Genomic DNA, 14,167 nt, shown 5'->3' with positions numbered 1-14,167 from the left:
GAATTCAGTTCCTTTTGGTTGCAGGACCGAGGTCCCCTTTTCTTGCTGCCTTTCAGCTGGGGTAGCAGAGAGCACCGTCAGCTCATAGAGGCTGCCCGTATTCCTTGCCATGTGGCCCCCTCCATCTTTAGGCTAGCCTTGACATGATAAATCCTTCTTATGCTTCCCGTCTCTGACTTTTTCCACTGCTGAGCTCTAGACCCAGATGGACAAGCTCATGAAATGAGGTAAAGCCCACCACTAGGATGCTGTCCCTGTCTTACAGTCAACTGTGCCGTCTAGAGCAGTGTAACATGATGTAACGTACCTCATCATAGCCATAGTTTCCACACACACTCAAGGGTGAGGGTCACTGGGGGTCATCTTAGAATTCTCGTGCTACAACATTTACTTTACAGGTGAAATTGAGAGATTTATGACAGTTCTAAGTTTCCAGCTTTGACAACTGGGTGGGCGGTAATATGTTGAACTAACATAGGGAATACAGGGGAATAGGAGAGTTTGGTGAGTTTAAGGAGCCTGTATCCAGGCAGAGCTGGCTAGAAGGCGATGGAAATGTGGTTCCGCGAAGGTCTGAACTGGATGAGGTAACAGTGGTAATTAAAGCAACAGGGTTTTAGTAAAACAGAAGGCCCAGGCAGAAAGTAATAGATGAAATGATAGCAGAGCTCAGAAACACACACTGGAAAAACTCTGGTGTCAGGAGGCCCGACAAGGTCCAGAGAGGGGCTCCTTACTGGCAGTGGGCAGCAGAAGTGGTCTGGAAGGCAGGAGCTGAGGAAGGTGAGATCTGTGAGCTTAGGATAGCCGGTTGCCCATCCCTGTGGATGAATTTGGGAGGGAGATAGCGAGGTCCTTCCAGCAGCCCAGAAGGTGAGTGGAAAAGTCTTGCCATTCTCCACTGTACAGAAAGGGAGAGCCCACCTCATAAAGGGGCATACAGCCCATGAGTGTGGGGTCCCCAGGTCTTCTGAAAGAGGTGAGGTCCTTCAAGGTGTAAAGCAGAACCTTTCCACCCATTAGTGAGTTGCTTAACAGTTGTAAGCCTCATTTCCCCATCTGTCCTGTGCAGTATGACAGCCACGAGCCGCAGAAGGCTACTTAAATTTTAATTAACATAAAATGAAATAAAAAATTCAGTGCTTAGCTACACAAGCCCCATTTATTTGCTCAGTCACCCACTGTGGCTGTGGTTGCCATACAGGACAGCACAGAGGAAAGTGCTGTTGCAGAATGCTGGCCTAGAAGATGCTGAAAGGAGCAGGGCTCCCTCTAATACCTTCCCCACCCCTTGTCCCTCAGAAGCCCACCACAGGCCTGTTGGCCATCACCCTGGCCCTCCACCTCTGCGACATGGTACACATCGCTGGCTTTGGCTACCCAGATGCCCACAACAGGAAGCAGACCATTCACTACTATGAGCAGATCACGCTCAAGTCCATGGCGGTAAGCGGCCCCTGCCTGCACGCTGGGTGGGGCAGACCAGCCTGGGACACTGGGTGAATGAAGAGTGCCCGTGGCCCAGAAGTGGCTCACGGTGAGGTAATTCAGAGAGTCAGGACTGGCACCAAGGCATCTGGGCTTCCTGGCCAGTGTCCTCTGTATTTGGCCACATAGATTCTGTCTTCCTTCCCAAAGGCAGCATGGGGAAGGTGCTCCCAGAGTGTGCGGCTGTGGGGAGGGCCACGAGAATGTCTTGGGCCACGGACATCCCTAGAAATCCCCGTTCACTTCCTTGGCTGTCTCCACAGGGGTCAGGCCACAACGTCTCCCAAGAGGCCCTGGCCATCAAACGGATGCTGGAAATTGGAGCAGTCAAGAACCTCACTTACTTCTGACTGGGGCAGGAGCTGTACCCATCGGTCTGCCCACTCTGCTGCCTGAGCCACGCCCAGTCATGTGGGGGTGCCTGGTGCCAGCATGACCAGCTTGGACTCCCCATCGCCTGTGTGGGAGGGGGCCCCTGGACTGGCCAAGTCTGAGATGAGGCCATGTCCCTGGCTGCTCTCGTGGAGGCCAGATCTAGTCAGAGTGGAGGCCCCCGGGTGCTGGGATCTCAGGCAAGGAACGAGCCTTGCTGTAGCATCTCCTGTCTGCCAGTGCTGGGAGATTATTTAATGGGCTATTTAATTAAGGGGAAGAAAGTGCTGTGGGCTGGTCTCATAGCATCCAGAAAAGGGGGCATATACTGTGTTCTGACCACTTTTTATAAAAACAGAAAAGTGATGGGCCCACGAAGACCTAGACCCAGAGCAGACCTCCCAGGAGGGCGGGTCGTCTGGAGTGGTTGGATGCCCTTCAGAGAGGAGCTGCTCCTCCCAGCAGGCATGGGAAAAGCAGTGGTAGGGGTGTTCCATGGAGAAGGGAACCTCATCTAGAAAAGAGGTTCCAAACATATTAAACTATTTTTCCTAAAACAGAAGCAGTTGTGATACCCCGTGTCCTTTCAGATTGGGGAGGACATGGATGGGCAGTGGGACACGGCAGTTGGCGCCTCTCCCGGCAGTGGACAGGCTTGTGAAAGACTCAGTGGGACCCAGAGCAGGCCATGGTCATTCAAGAAATGTATTTATTGAGTAGTGCTTGGTGCCAAGTCATACGTTGTCACCTTGGCATAGCAGGAAAACAAGTGCCCAGAGCAGCCTTGTCTGCTGGACACCCAGCCTGGCATCCTTCATCCTGGTTTGCTTCCCAGACGTAGGGAGGGGCAGGAGGATGCCAGAGGAGAAGGGCAGAACCCTCTCCCACCTCCCTTCCTCTCCCACCTCCCTTGTCTCCCTCACCAGCTTTCAGTTGCTAAAATCTCTTGTTGGGAGGTGTCTGTTTCAGGACAGGGGTGGAGTCAGACAAAGGAAGCCAAGTTTCTCTTCTCAGATTAAGTGGGAATCATAAAATGGAGTTTATAGAAGGTCCTGCCAGTGGCCCAGGCTGCCAGGATCGGGGTGGGCAGGGCTCCGGCAGCAGCTAAGGAGTTTGGCAAGGCCTGTCAGCCAGTCTCCAGGCCAAGGGATGAAATTCCTTTTTCCCCCAGGTCTCTAGAATTTTGATAGCCCTGCCATTTGTCTGTCTCTCCCCTCTTTGTTCTCCATCTTTCCAGGCCCTGCTTAGCTGCCAACTGGGCCTCCTGCCACCCCCACAGCTGTTCCTTTACATCTGGAGCCAGGAGGGAGAGCTGGAACTCCCCCATAGGGAATGGGACTGCAGCTGTGTTCCTGGCTTTCTCGGAAAGAGTTGCAGCCTTGAGGTTTTGAAGCTAGGCTGGGACAGGACAGATAAAAAGGGGCAGAGATTTGGGAGGAACAGAGGAAAATGGCATGCTTCTCAACAGAGTTAGAGTGGCCTTGAAAATACCCACCGTCATCCCGTAGAATGGTCCTGAGGACCATCACAGGGAATGGAATTGCCTGCTCCCAGGAGCCTGGCGAACTAGTTTGTTAGCTGCCTCCCTCCTCCCAGGGGAGAGGGGGATTCTGAAAGCAAATGGGGCCCCAGCATCTGCAGCCCCAAGCCCCCTCCCCTCCACATGGGTTTTGGAGGAGGCTGGGCTTGCTGACTCCTACAGGGGTGTGAGTGTGGGAGTGGGGAGCTCAGCTCTGCTTGTCCCCACACTTCCCCAGCTGCTTCTCGCGAGGGTATGCAAAGGACTGTCCATTTCCCCATCTAGAGCCATTGAAAGTGGCTGTTAGCACATGTGATCCAGCTGTCCTGGATTGCGGTCACTGCCTGTTACTGAACACACCTCAACTTGAGCCAGAATCAGTACACACAGATGGGTCAGACCGCCCAGACTCCACACACACGCATGTAAACACGGGAACATTTTACATTCTTGTTGGGTTATGCCTGTGATGCCATATGCAGATAGTCCCCCGTGATCACATATGGACAAGAGTGTGTATGGGAAGGGGGTGTATGCACCCAGACCGTTCATTGTCCCCTTGGGGAGTGAGCGCAGCTTTCTCTAGGACGCTTCCATTCCTAGGCAGATCGAGGCAGTGCTGGCCAAAAGCTACCAGTGGAGCTTTTGATGTGGAGTTGTTGGGTGGGGTTCTTCCAGGTTCCTTTGAGATTTCATTGTTCAGTTAGCCCAACAATAGGAATGAACTGCCTGCCAGGCTGCCTAGTAATGATTAAACTATGCCCCGAACATGAGGAGGGGCCCAGGGAACAACAGAGGAAAGCTCTTGAGTGCAGGACAAATCTGGGTTCTATACCAAACTCTGCCACTTAATTCTACAGAGTGCAATCATTTCAACATGTCTATTCTACACGTCCCAAGTTCCTTTAAACAAGAGAGTGGATCAAGCCGCTGAGGACCACATATTAGAATTATCTGGGGATGATTTAAGAACGGAGATTCTTGGGTCTAACCCAGGCAGCTGGGGGTGGGGCCCAGGAATCCGGAATTTTAACGAGCACTCAACCGCTGCTCCAGCAGTCTAGACTCCAGGATGACCTCATAGGCCTCAACCTCAGGGTCTGAGTACAAAGCCCACCCCACCCCTGGTGCCTGGAGCTGCGGTGACCAGGCGCACGCGCAGGAAGAGCGGCCGGCGCAGCTGGCTCCGCCCCCGGCGCGCAGAGGGCAGCGGGCGCGTGTGCGCGGTCGCGCGGGCGCGGGCCGGTCTAGCGGCGGTGGGAGCCCCAGGTGGGGCTTGGTCACCACCGAGGGAGTTCTCCGGCCCCCAGCCTGGTCCCCCCGCACCCCAGCCTGTCCCCCGCCCAGCATCATCGGAGGCCGAGCCTCGCCTACAGCGTGGCTTGCCGTGGACGCCCCCGGGGGACAGGGGACCAGACCTGGACTGCGAGGGAGGGGAGGAGGAGACCTACCCCGTCCAGTGTAGATTCTGCAAGTCCTGCCCTCTTCCACGGAAGGAAGCGTCTGCACAGAGGGGAAGGGACTCCCGGCTCCGCCACCGAGCTGGGCGAGATGGAGATTACGCTGTGATCTAGCCCACGAGTACATTTACATGATACTCTGCGTTGTATTCACACCGCGTGGTGTGCCTTCACTTTGGACACTTTGGGGCTTTTATTTACACTTTCCAAGGACCTAGGTATATCCTCTCAGACTGACTAGCCTACGAAAACTGTGCTCTTGGAGCCGTTCTGTCTGTGAGGCGGTGAGGTGGAGTGCACACCATTTAAGCAGGGATGGATCGTGGGGTCCACTCCTGCTGGCATGTAATCAGCCCGTTAAACCTCTGCTCCTGCACCTGTTAAGTGGTGATTATACATGCCCACCTCACAACGAGGTTTTAAGGCTCTAATGGGAATATGGTTGTAAGAACATTGTATAGACTGAAGTAGGATATAAATATTAGATTGGAAAGCTTCCTTGCATAATTGAAAATACCGGAAAGCGAACAAAGCAGGTGAGGTACAGCTGGAGGGCCAAGGATTTGCCTGGGTACTGAGTAACATAGCTGGTTACAGAAAAGTCTTTGTCTTCAAGTCACCCACAAGCAAAGTTAGGGTAAGACATCAGCAAACTGAGTCAGACGCAGGCTTTGCATACTCAAAACAATGAACAGTGAGTTCAAACTGCTCTCTGGCATTGGTTTTCAAGTTGAAATCCGACGCCTTTAGGGGTCTTTGGAGAAAGTGGTTTCTTGGGGGACATTATCCATTTCAATGGCATGCAGCGTACCACAATAGTTGCTAAACTAAGATTGAGAAGTACAGCCTCAGTGGGGAAGCTCTCCTCTAAACCCTCTGACGCTTTTGATATCTTAATTATAGCTCCAGAAAACTATTTGTTAGTTTTGAGCATTCCCATGGTTCTGTACCAGACATGGCTCCAGGAAATTCTTTCCAACTTAAAAGTTTAAGGAGGAGTGTGTGAGTGTGTGTGTAGTTACAGCCTGTTTTCCTGCCCAGTTCTTTTTCAATGAGTTTATCTCTCTTGTGAGAGATCTTGGGGATCTTGCACCCGAGAAATGAAGCAGGGAGATGAACCTGGAGTCTCTTTCGATGTCTGATTTGGGTGAAGCCCAGATGTATTGGAAGGCTCCACTTCTTCATATAAAGGGATTGCAGAGAGCTGGGAGCAGATGGAAGAGACCACAGTCCTGTCTAGGAGGGTTAGCACACAGGATCTGACAAAAGGTTTTAGGAAAAAATGAACTTTGGGAGGCAGATTTCAGGTTCCTAGGGAAAACCAACAGTTTAAAGTACACTCACGCCTCAACAGAGGCACAGCTTCCTCTGAGGAATCTTGCAAGACTGGGAGGGTGGAGTTGGGTGGAGGGAATGAGAAAAGGCTCGGATGTTGAAATCACCCCAGGAGACCGAAGTTGGAATTACTGAACTAAACTATTCCAGAACCATCTATCATTCTGAGGCTTCCTAAAACACTACTTACATACATCACCAACTTTAACACTTAAGGAGTGTCTTCTGTTGCTTAAAAATGTGTTTCTTGAGGAAAAAAAAAATCACAAGAGTACAAGTTAGAATCTGGTAGGGAGACTCCAGTTCTGTTTTCTTCCTCTGTAGATTTATGTTCCACTAGTGTAGGCCTGCATGGCAGGAGAGCTACGGAAACTCTAAAGTCAGATCGGAGGTTCTTACCTGAAAATTCTGCTGTAGAAGTCCTGAATCGTTATCTATATCACTTTATTTCTACTGCCTTCTTCCTTAGTATCTCTTCATGTGCAGTGTCCATTAGTACCACACGTACATTTTCTAGTCCTTGGGCATCAAGGCCCTGGCCCTTTAATTTTCTTGCCAAGGAGGTGGAGGCGGTCTCTTTAATTTAGTCCACCTGAACTTGTCTCTGGGGGTGACCTTCAGGGGGAAGAATCCCTACATTCAGCTCGTAGACAAGACCCCGCCAGACCATCACCTCTACTGCGTCTTTTGGAGCAAAAATTTGGGTCTTATATAAACCTGGTATTATAGTATATTATGTTCTGTTATACCCGGTCTTATATTAACTTTTACTCCAGAAGACGCATTAGAGCTGACGGTCCAGCTAAGTCTTATTTTCGGGAAACGCGGTGTCCTGAGTAATACTTTTCCTCTTGCATCACTGGGAGCAGATGTCACAGAAGCTCCACATAGTAAGACCTCAGTGCTCCCAACTCCTGTTTCCTGAGACTTCACTTACCTTGCCTTCGAACATTAATACTTTAGATTCACCACAAAGAAGACAGCTCTAAAGGAACACTCTTGGAATGTTCTCATAGCATTCCACAGTATTTCCAAGGGCCATGAGATTAAGAAGCAGCAGAAGGAGATCGATGCCTTTGCATGGCTGAGCTGCCTCATCTGTGGGCTCAAGGGGCGTTTTTGACCCAGGGGTTGAGGCTCTCCCAGCCCCGTGGGTGGGCCCAGTGGACTGTCCCAGAGAGGAGGTCTGGGAACACGGCATGGCAGGAGGATATTGGCGCCAGGGATGTATTCCACAGTCAATGATGTATCTTGTGAGTGGTGTGTGTTCACAAAGGCTGGGGCAGGAATAAAACTACAGGGCCTGTGGTAATGAAAGCTTTCAGGATATGTCAGAGACCTAGCCATTAGAGAGGAGTGGGGAGAGGGACTCAGGAAGAATAGCAATTAGGGAAAAGAAACCTCTCCCTACAGCAACAGTGTATCATCCAGGGAAACAAATCCTTCTTTTTACAAAGAAGAGGAGCTTGAAATTTTCTCATTTTTTCCAGCTTATGACCTAGTTAGGAAGATTGAAACATAGAGTGGTTGGGGAAAAGATGATTGGAGCCTTACTGGAAATGAGAAGTAAAGATTAAGGTGAGAGGTCTTTATCAGTGATTCTCAAAGATTGCTGGTAGTTTTGGTGCAAATGCTGCAAATGGCTATTTTGTGGTCATATCTCCTAAAAACAACATAGGTAAGAGGCGTCTAAACTTTTCTTTTAAAGGAGAAGTAAAATTCAAGATTTAGTTGAGATTGGTTTATGTCTAAATGGTTATGTTTCTTTAGATAGGCACACCAAGTGGTATTTTAAATAAAAATATATATGCAAATTAAGATAGTTTTTATTTAAATATTTATACTTTTATTTTAATAAAGAGTTTATTTTGGTAGGGAAATTCCTAAAGAAACTAATTGCAGGACTGCCTTCATCTTTTTTTCTGGTGCCATCATAAACCACACACAATACCTGGGACCAGCTCGTTGAACTTGTGGAGTGTGTTTCTTGCGATTTCAATTCTGATTCCTTAATAGCAACCACAATACACCACATATACGCTTCCCCATACAGGAAGTGAAAAATGCAATTCCTGTTCTGAGAAGTCTCCCAAGGACGGCATCATGTTTGTTTTCATTTCCACTCTGAAAGCTCCAAGGCAGCTTCAAGACCTATTACTTTATAGCACTTGTGTCAATAGGCTCTGTCAGAAACGGATTGGATGTGGTATTCTAGCTCTTTAAGCGAGAGCACTTCCTATCCCAGGAAAGTTGAAGAGGTGGTGGAAATAACCCTGGCCTCTCCAGACTGATAGCGAGCCTGAGAATTAGAAACTGGGCTCCCATCCAGGGACTGGGAGCCAACAGTGAATTTTAAAGCTATCAGAAAACTGGACACTGGCCCTGGTAGAGGAGGGGGTGATATGATACACAGAATAGCTCTGTTTCACAGGAAACCGTGGTCTTTCCAGGTCATCTGGGGACTTGAGGTGGAGGATGTCAGTCCCACCTTCCTAATGGAGCTGCGGCCTGTCCCTGCTCAGCCTCCTAGAGTGGGTGCTAGCAAATGCCTTTACCGCCAGCTGTTTCCATCATATTCTAGAATGAAAGTGGCCTTGAGTTGACACTGTAGGATGCAAAGATTTTATGGAGGAAATCATGTGTGTTTAAATCTCCTGTTTACCACTTGTTAGCTCTGTGACCTTGGGCAAGTCTTTTGACTTCTTTAAACCTCATTCCCCGCCTATAAAATGGTAATACTTTGTAGAAATGTGAGGATTAAAGAAGATTTCAAATGTAGTTTCAGTTAATTTGAAATCACCTCCAGGGGAACTCAGGGCTTCCTACAGCCTTAAACTTTTTTTAACACCTCCCTTTACCAGCTTTTTTGAACCCTCTCTCCTTTGCGAGAAGTAAATAGGGCTGGAGAAAATTCAGGGATGCACACAGCTCAGGTTAGGCTCCTTCTCAATGCCTCAACCTTCCAGAAGTTCCCCCCCACAACCAGATGCTTTTAATTTTCTTCCTCTTTGTTAACTCTCTTTCGCCAAGGCCTTACTTGTGTCCTATCCCTTCAACAGCCTTTGCTGTATTTGTGAATTGGAGTGTGCTTGAGGGTTGGACACTGGATGGCAGAGTCTTGACTCTGCGCCGATTCTGTGACACTTCACATTCTCACCCTGGGAGTGCCTGAAGCTCAGGAGGGAGACGAGTCCATTCTGTTCTATGGAACAGCTTACTGCCCTATGCTTCTGCTTGTTCTGAGTCATAGCCCTGGATTTCAGGAGAGAATGAGTGCTTCTCCCCTATTATGAAAACTGTGTATATGTGTGTATGTGGCAGGGGGCAAGGGACAAGGTAGGCTGTGGCGAGGGTTAGAAGGGAGATATCCCATTCACCTCCAAGGTGGGGAAAACCAGGAGAAATTCATGGACAAACCCTCCTAAGTCATGCTCTTCCTTATTCTAGCATACCAAGGCATTTTGTATCTGGTCTTGGAAACTTACTCCCTTTTGGCAAAGGCAACACATACCGGGGGTGCCAAAAAAATGGATACAAGTAGACACTTTGGTCAATGTTGCTCAAGCAGTAGTTTGCCATAATCAAAAGTATCTGGACATTGATGGGAACTACTTTGAGCACCTCTTGTAATTGCAGAAGTCAAATGTGACTTGGATTCATCTTTTGTTATCGGTATATATTGAGTATTCCAATTTTAATATTTTCCTTTCTTAAAATGTGTCCACATTATTTTGGTATCCTCTGTATATGGGAAGGAAGCAGGCTCGTCAAGATGAACCTGAAACGCTCAGGGGCCAATCCCCTGGCATGTGCGCTGGGCCAGACTGGTCCTAGGAGCAGGATGTGAGACTGGGATATAAACTTCCGTTTCACATCAGTTTCTCTCCCCTTGGGCTTGGGGCTGCAAAGGAAGACATGTGGGGCACTGGGGGGGTTTTGAAGCAGCAGGAAACATGGTGGAAGCAGAACACCCTTCTATGTGGAGGCGCTAAGAAGGCTGCGTAAAGAATCAGGGGGCCATTCAAGGAATCAGAGTATGGGAAGAAGCACAGACTTTTGTGACGAAGGCTCCATGGTGGATTAGGACTACAGGGGAAGTTGGAGAAGGGCCTAAAACTTACGAGGAACTCCAACTTTAGGGACAAATTGGGTTCTCCAAAATTCCATTTGAATCCTGCTCCCTGAGCTAGCCCTCTAACTTGCCCGTTTACCCATTCCATTCCACCTGTCACCACGACATCAGGCTTCCCACCCAAGCAAGGCCATCCTTAGAACATGATTTGAGTCTCAGAGTGTTATGGTGTTTGGTGCCATAGCCTCTTTGAAGAGGGCCTTTTACCGGGAACCCCCAAGAAAGGAGCTTCCCTTGCAGAATGTTGCTGAGAAAAAGGCCTAGAATGACCCCTCCCTCTAGTGCCCAGTATGACCACTTTGCCTCTGAGCTGTATATGACATGAGTCGGGTGGTTGGTGAGTCCTGTTTCGGCATGGCCTCTGGGTTGGGCGCAGCCATAAGGAGAGGAAACTGCCTCTAGGTGCTACAGCCGCCACAGCCAGAGCTATCAACAGCCTTCATTACCTAGGAAACATGGATCAAACAAGGGCAAAGAACCTTGGGTTCCCAAAGGAAACCCTGAGCTGTTGGGTTCTTCCTGTGGCTCTGCAGGAACAAAAGGAACGGATTTGTTGGAGTAACGGCCCTGACATTTATTCCTAGGTGGTGAGTAGGAGGGGTGAGGTGTCAGTATACTTCCTCCCTTGCCCGGGGAGTCTTACTGAAGATGGGACCACTGTTCCTGGTGTGAATCTAGATCCCTGGAGATTCATCAGCTAAGAAGGCAAGTCTCATCACCTTAAAGAGGTCAGCCTCTAGTCCCTCCAACCTACATCTCCCAGGAATCACTCTCCCCGATGACCAGAGAAGCTCTCACACTCTGTATATTAACTCTGATGTGCTGTAGGGGTGGAGGGGAGTACACGAAGCAGGGGTGGGTGGGGAGGCTCCGAGGCACACAGCCTGGCGAGGGCAGGTTGGGCGAGGTGTTCCCCGAGTGCTCACACTTCCCCTGCTTCCCTTCCCTCCCCATCCTAGGACACCAGTCTGTGTGGGTCACTCCCACCTCAGTTCAGAGGCATCCAGTCCAAGGACAGAACTGCAAGAGTATGGGACACAAAACACCAAACAAATTGGGGGTGGGCTCCCAGCCAGTGTGGTGAGACATGGTCCTGTGGCCAGTGCCATTTCTGGCTTCTCGGCCTCCCGGGTGTGGGCTCTGAGCAGCAGAGGGCACTGGGGTCTCTGGGGCAGCTCAGTGCGTTGGTGGGGGATGGGGAGCACTTCACCCCCTTATCCCCAGGGTTGTACAGGAGCACAGGTGCAGGGCAGCACTGGGTAGAGCTCATGGGGAGACTGGAGAGTGGACGGCAGTTTCATTAAAGCAAAGTGATAGCTGCCTCTAGTGCCTGTGGGAAGAGTAGGTAGGGAGGGGCCTCCAGGAAAGGGCTGGGGACCAGAGTGTCCAGCCCGGAGCACTCAGCTGCATCCTCTGACACTTCCCCACCCCACGCCTCTGGCACACTGCAGCTGGGGACCCAGATTTGTGCTTGATCAGGGCTTCGGAGGAGGGCGGTGGCAGAGGCACTGGGGGGGTTGTCCTGGAGGCGGCTGGTTCTGGGAGCCTCTGCAAAGTACCCATAGTATCTGGAGAGCCAGGATGTGCCATGGCCCCTGTCCCCTGCGTCCCTGCCTGCCCGTGGTCTGGGTTCCTCAGACGTGAGTCTGCATCCGCCGCTGCAGGGGTCGGCTGGGGTCGGAGTTCTGGGAAGAGGACTGGGAGTGATGGGAAGAGGAGGCAGAGGCCTTGCTGGCCTTGTCAAACTGCACGTAGCCGTCCTGCTTGCCGCTGCTGCTGACGCTGCTGTCACACTGCGTGTCCAGGAAGGAGCTGCTGTCGCTGAGGGAGCCCCTCTGGAACTCGCGCTCGCAGAGCTCAATGGATGAGCTGCCCATGCCCAGCACGAACCTCTGGCTGTAGTCGTAGAGGCGGCCCTGGCCACTCAGGGTGCTGTAGATGTTGGTGAAGGACATGCCCGTGGGCACTCGCTGCTTGCCTGTGGGACGCAGGTCCGGCTGGCAGCTGGACAGGGAGATGGTGGGGGTCGAATGGTGCTCCTTGAAGGTGTTGACGCTATAGTAGCCATTGGTGGGGTCCTGGGGTGGGGGACAAGAGCGAGCGGTGTCACCAGGTGGGCAGAGCCTGCACTGAACTCCCTAGGCTGAGCCGGTCCTCCCTCACACAGGAAGACACGAGGACAGACAGGAGGAGGGAGCGGCGGGGCGAAGTGTGAGGGGCAGGGGCTGGAAGGGTCAGCCTGGTGGGAAACCCAAGAAGAGGGGGCTGGCAGGTATTCAGGCAGCAGTGGGGAGGGCAGGGCGCTGAAGGGAGGGAAGCAGAGGGCTCTCGATGGGCACGCAGGTTTTGTCAGCACAATGCAAGGTCATTTGAAAACCAGGCTTTAACTGTGTTTTTGTTTTTGTCCAGAGCATGGCTATTTAGTTTTAAAATTTATCTGCGAAAAGGCTGTGGGAGAGAACTGTAGGACCTCAACTGTAACTCTCTCCTCTCTTTAGTGTGGGGGTGAGACAGCAGGTGCCTTTGCAGGGGAGTGTCCCACCTTAGGGAGAGAATAAGCACTTGTCCCCAAGGCCATCTCTGGCCTCTCTTTTCTGTTTGCTGTCATTGTTTGTCTGGACATGGGGGTTAGGCCATCCGAGCTGAAGACCAGATTCCACAGCCCATGGCTACTCCTACCTTCAGGTTCTGAAATTCCTTCTCCTCTTCTTTGAGCACCTCCAGCTGCTTCAGGACTGAGTCTTGTTGGAATTCACCCCGGTCCATCTGCAACCCCAAAAATGGCTGCTCAGTGGGCAGGAGGTGGGCTGAACATCCACTTTCCCCAAGGAAACGATGGAGAAGCCAATTTGAAAGAAGCTTGCCATGTCTGCCTCCCCTCTCACCCCCTTCCCCTTGCCCAACCTCCCACTGCCTGGTGAAGGAGTCAGGAGGGGGTATGTCCTGAGACACAGAGAGAGGCGGGAGATGCGGGTGGTGGGTGAGGGGCAGGGCCCTACTTCCCTTGGGCTAGGAAGTCACCTCCAGAGTTGTCACTTGGATGATTCAATTCAATTCAATTCATTGAGCATTTACTGAATTTCAGGCCAAGCTAAGGGACAGGCAGGCACAGATTAAGAAACAGCTGTGCTCCTCAGGGGATGGATCTGTAGATAAATAACTACAGAACCTTGGCCACTGGACTCAGGTGGGGGTCCTAGCAGGGCAGTGTATCACCCAGTGCTGGGCTTAATGAAGGCCTTTAGAAGGAATCACAATGAATCACAGTGACCTGGGCTACACCTGCTATTCTCAGCAATGAGTCAGATGTACTTAAAGTTTTCTTCCTTAACAGATACCAAAGAGCTCAAGGGCACGGATCGCTTCTTGTTTGTCTTTGGGTCCTCAGCACACCTGGTACAGTGCTTTGGGTATTGTGCTCACTGACCAAAATTCTTTTGGGATTCTTGGATGCACCAATGCCTAGCACAGTGCCTGATCTAGAGTAGGGCCATTACACATGTTATGTTTGTGTTGGATGAATGAATGAAGTGACGTAACTCTAACTTTCTGAGAATTAAAATACTAATTAGACTTAAGGTGAGAAATAAAGCATACTTGGCACGCAGTGGGGATGTTAATTAACCTGAAGAACCACAGTGAAGCTATCCTGTGGCACATAGCTGCTTGCTGTGTGTCCCTTCCGCACGTGACATGCTCTTGGCCGGGTTCCCACACACTCTCCGAGCTGCGATATTTTTCTTTCCCGCAACTCACTTTCCGGGTCTCTTTGGGGCCCCACGGAATCAGCGTAAAGGCTTCCACCCTGTTACCTCCTCACTAATGCTGGTTTTTTCATTTCCCAGTAAATGATCTGGCTCT

The 14,167-nt window shown here is 50.8% G+C and overlaps 2 protein-coding genes across 36 annotated transcripts in view; one reads left to right on the top strand and one right to left on the bottom strand.

Annotated features, from left to right (window-relative positions):
• Positions 1-2,422, top strand: part of ST3GAL4 (ST3 beta-galactoside alpha-2,3-sialyltransferase 4) — a 36,064-nt gene extending 33,642 nt beyond the window's left edge. For all 30 annotated transcript variants that reach the window (XM_074321192.1, XM_074321201.1, XM_074321195.1 and 27 more), the window contains 2 exons: positions 1,303-1,446; positions 1,752-2,422. In XM_074321192.1, coding sequence (XP_074177293.1) covers positions 1,303-1,446; positions 1,752-1,838 — 231 coding nt within the window. In that variant the 3' untranslated portion in view covers positions 1,839-2,422. The remainder of the gene's footprint in view (positions 1-1,302; positions 1,447-1,751) is intronic.
• Positions 2,423-11,093: 8,671 nt separating this feature from the next.
• KIRREL3 (kirre like nephrin family adhesion molecule 3) overlaps positions 11,094-14,167 on the bottom strand; it is a 563,502-nt gene continuing 560,428 nt past the window's right edge. For all 6 annotated transcript variants that reach the window (XM_019710496.2, XM_074321190.1, XM_074321188.1 and 3 more), the window contains 2 exons: positions 12,986-13,072; positions 11,094-12,384 (listed from right to left, as the gene is read on the bottom strand). In XM_019710496.2, the coding sequence (XP_019566055.2) occupies positions 11,941-12,384; positions 12,986-13,072 (531 nt within the window). In that variant the 3' untranslated portion in view covers positions 11,094-11,940. The remainder of the gene's footprint in view (positions 12,385-12,985; positions 13,073-14,167) is intronic.

The sequence above is a fragment of the Rhinolophus sinicus genome, linkage group LG16, assembly GCF_036562045.2.
Source record: "Rhinolophus sinicus isolate RSC01 linkage group LG16, ASM3656204v1, whole genome shotgun sequence".
Taxonomy (NCBI): Eukaryota; Metazoa; Chordata; class Mammalia; order Chiroptera; family Rhinolophidae; genus Rhinolophus; species Rhinolophus sinicus.
Note: the sequence above shows the minus strand (reverse complement) of the source record. Positions and strands in the feature narration are given on the sequence as shown.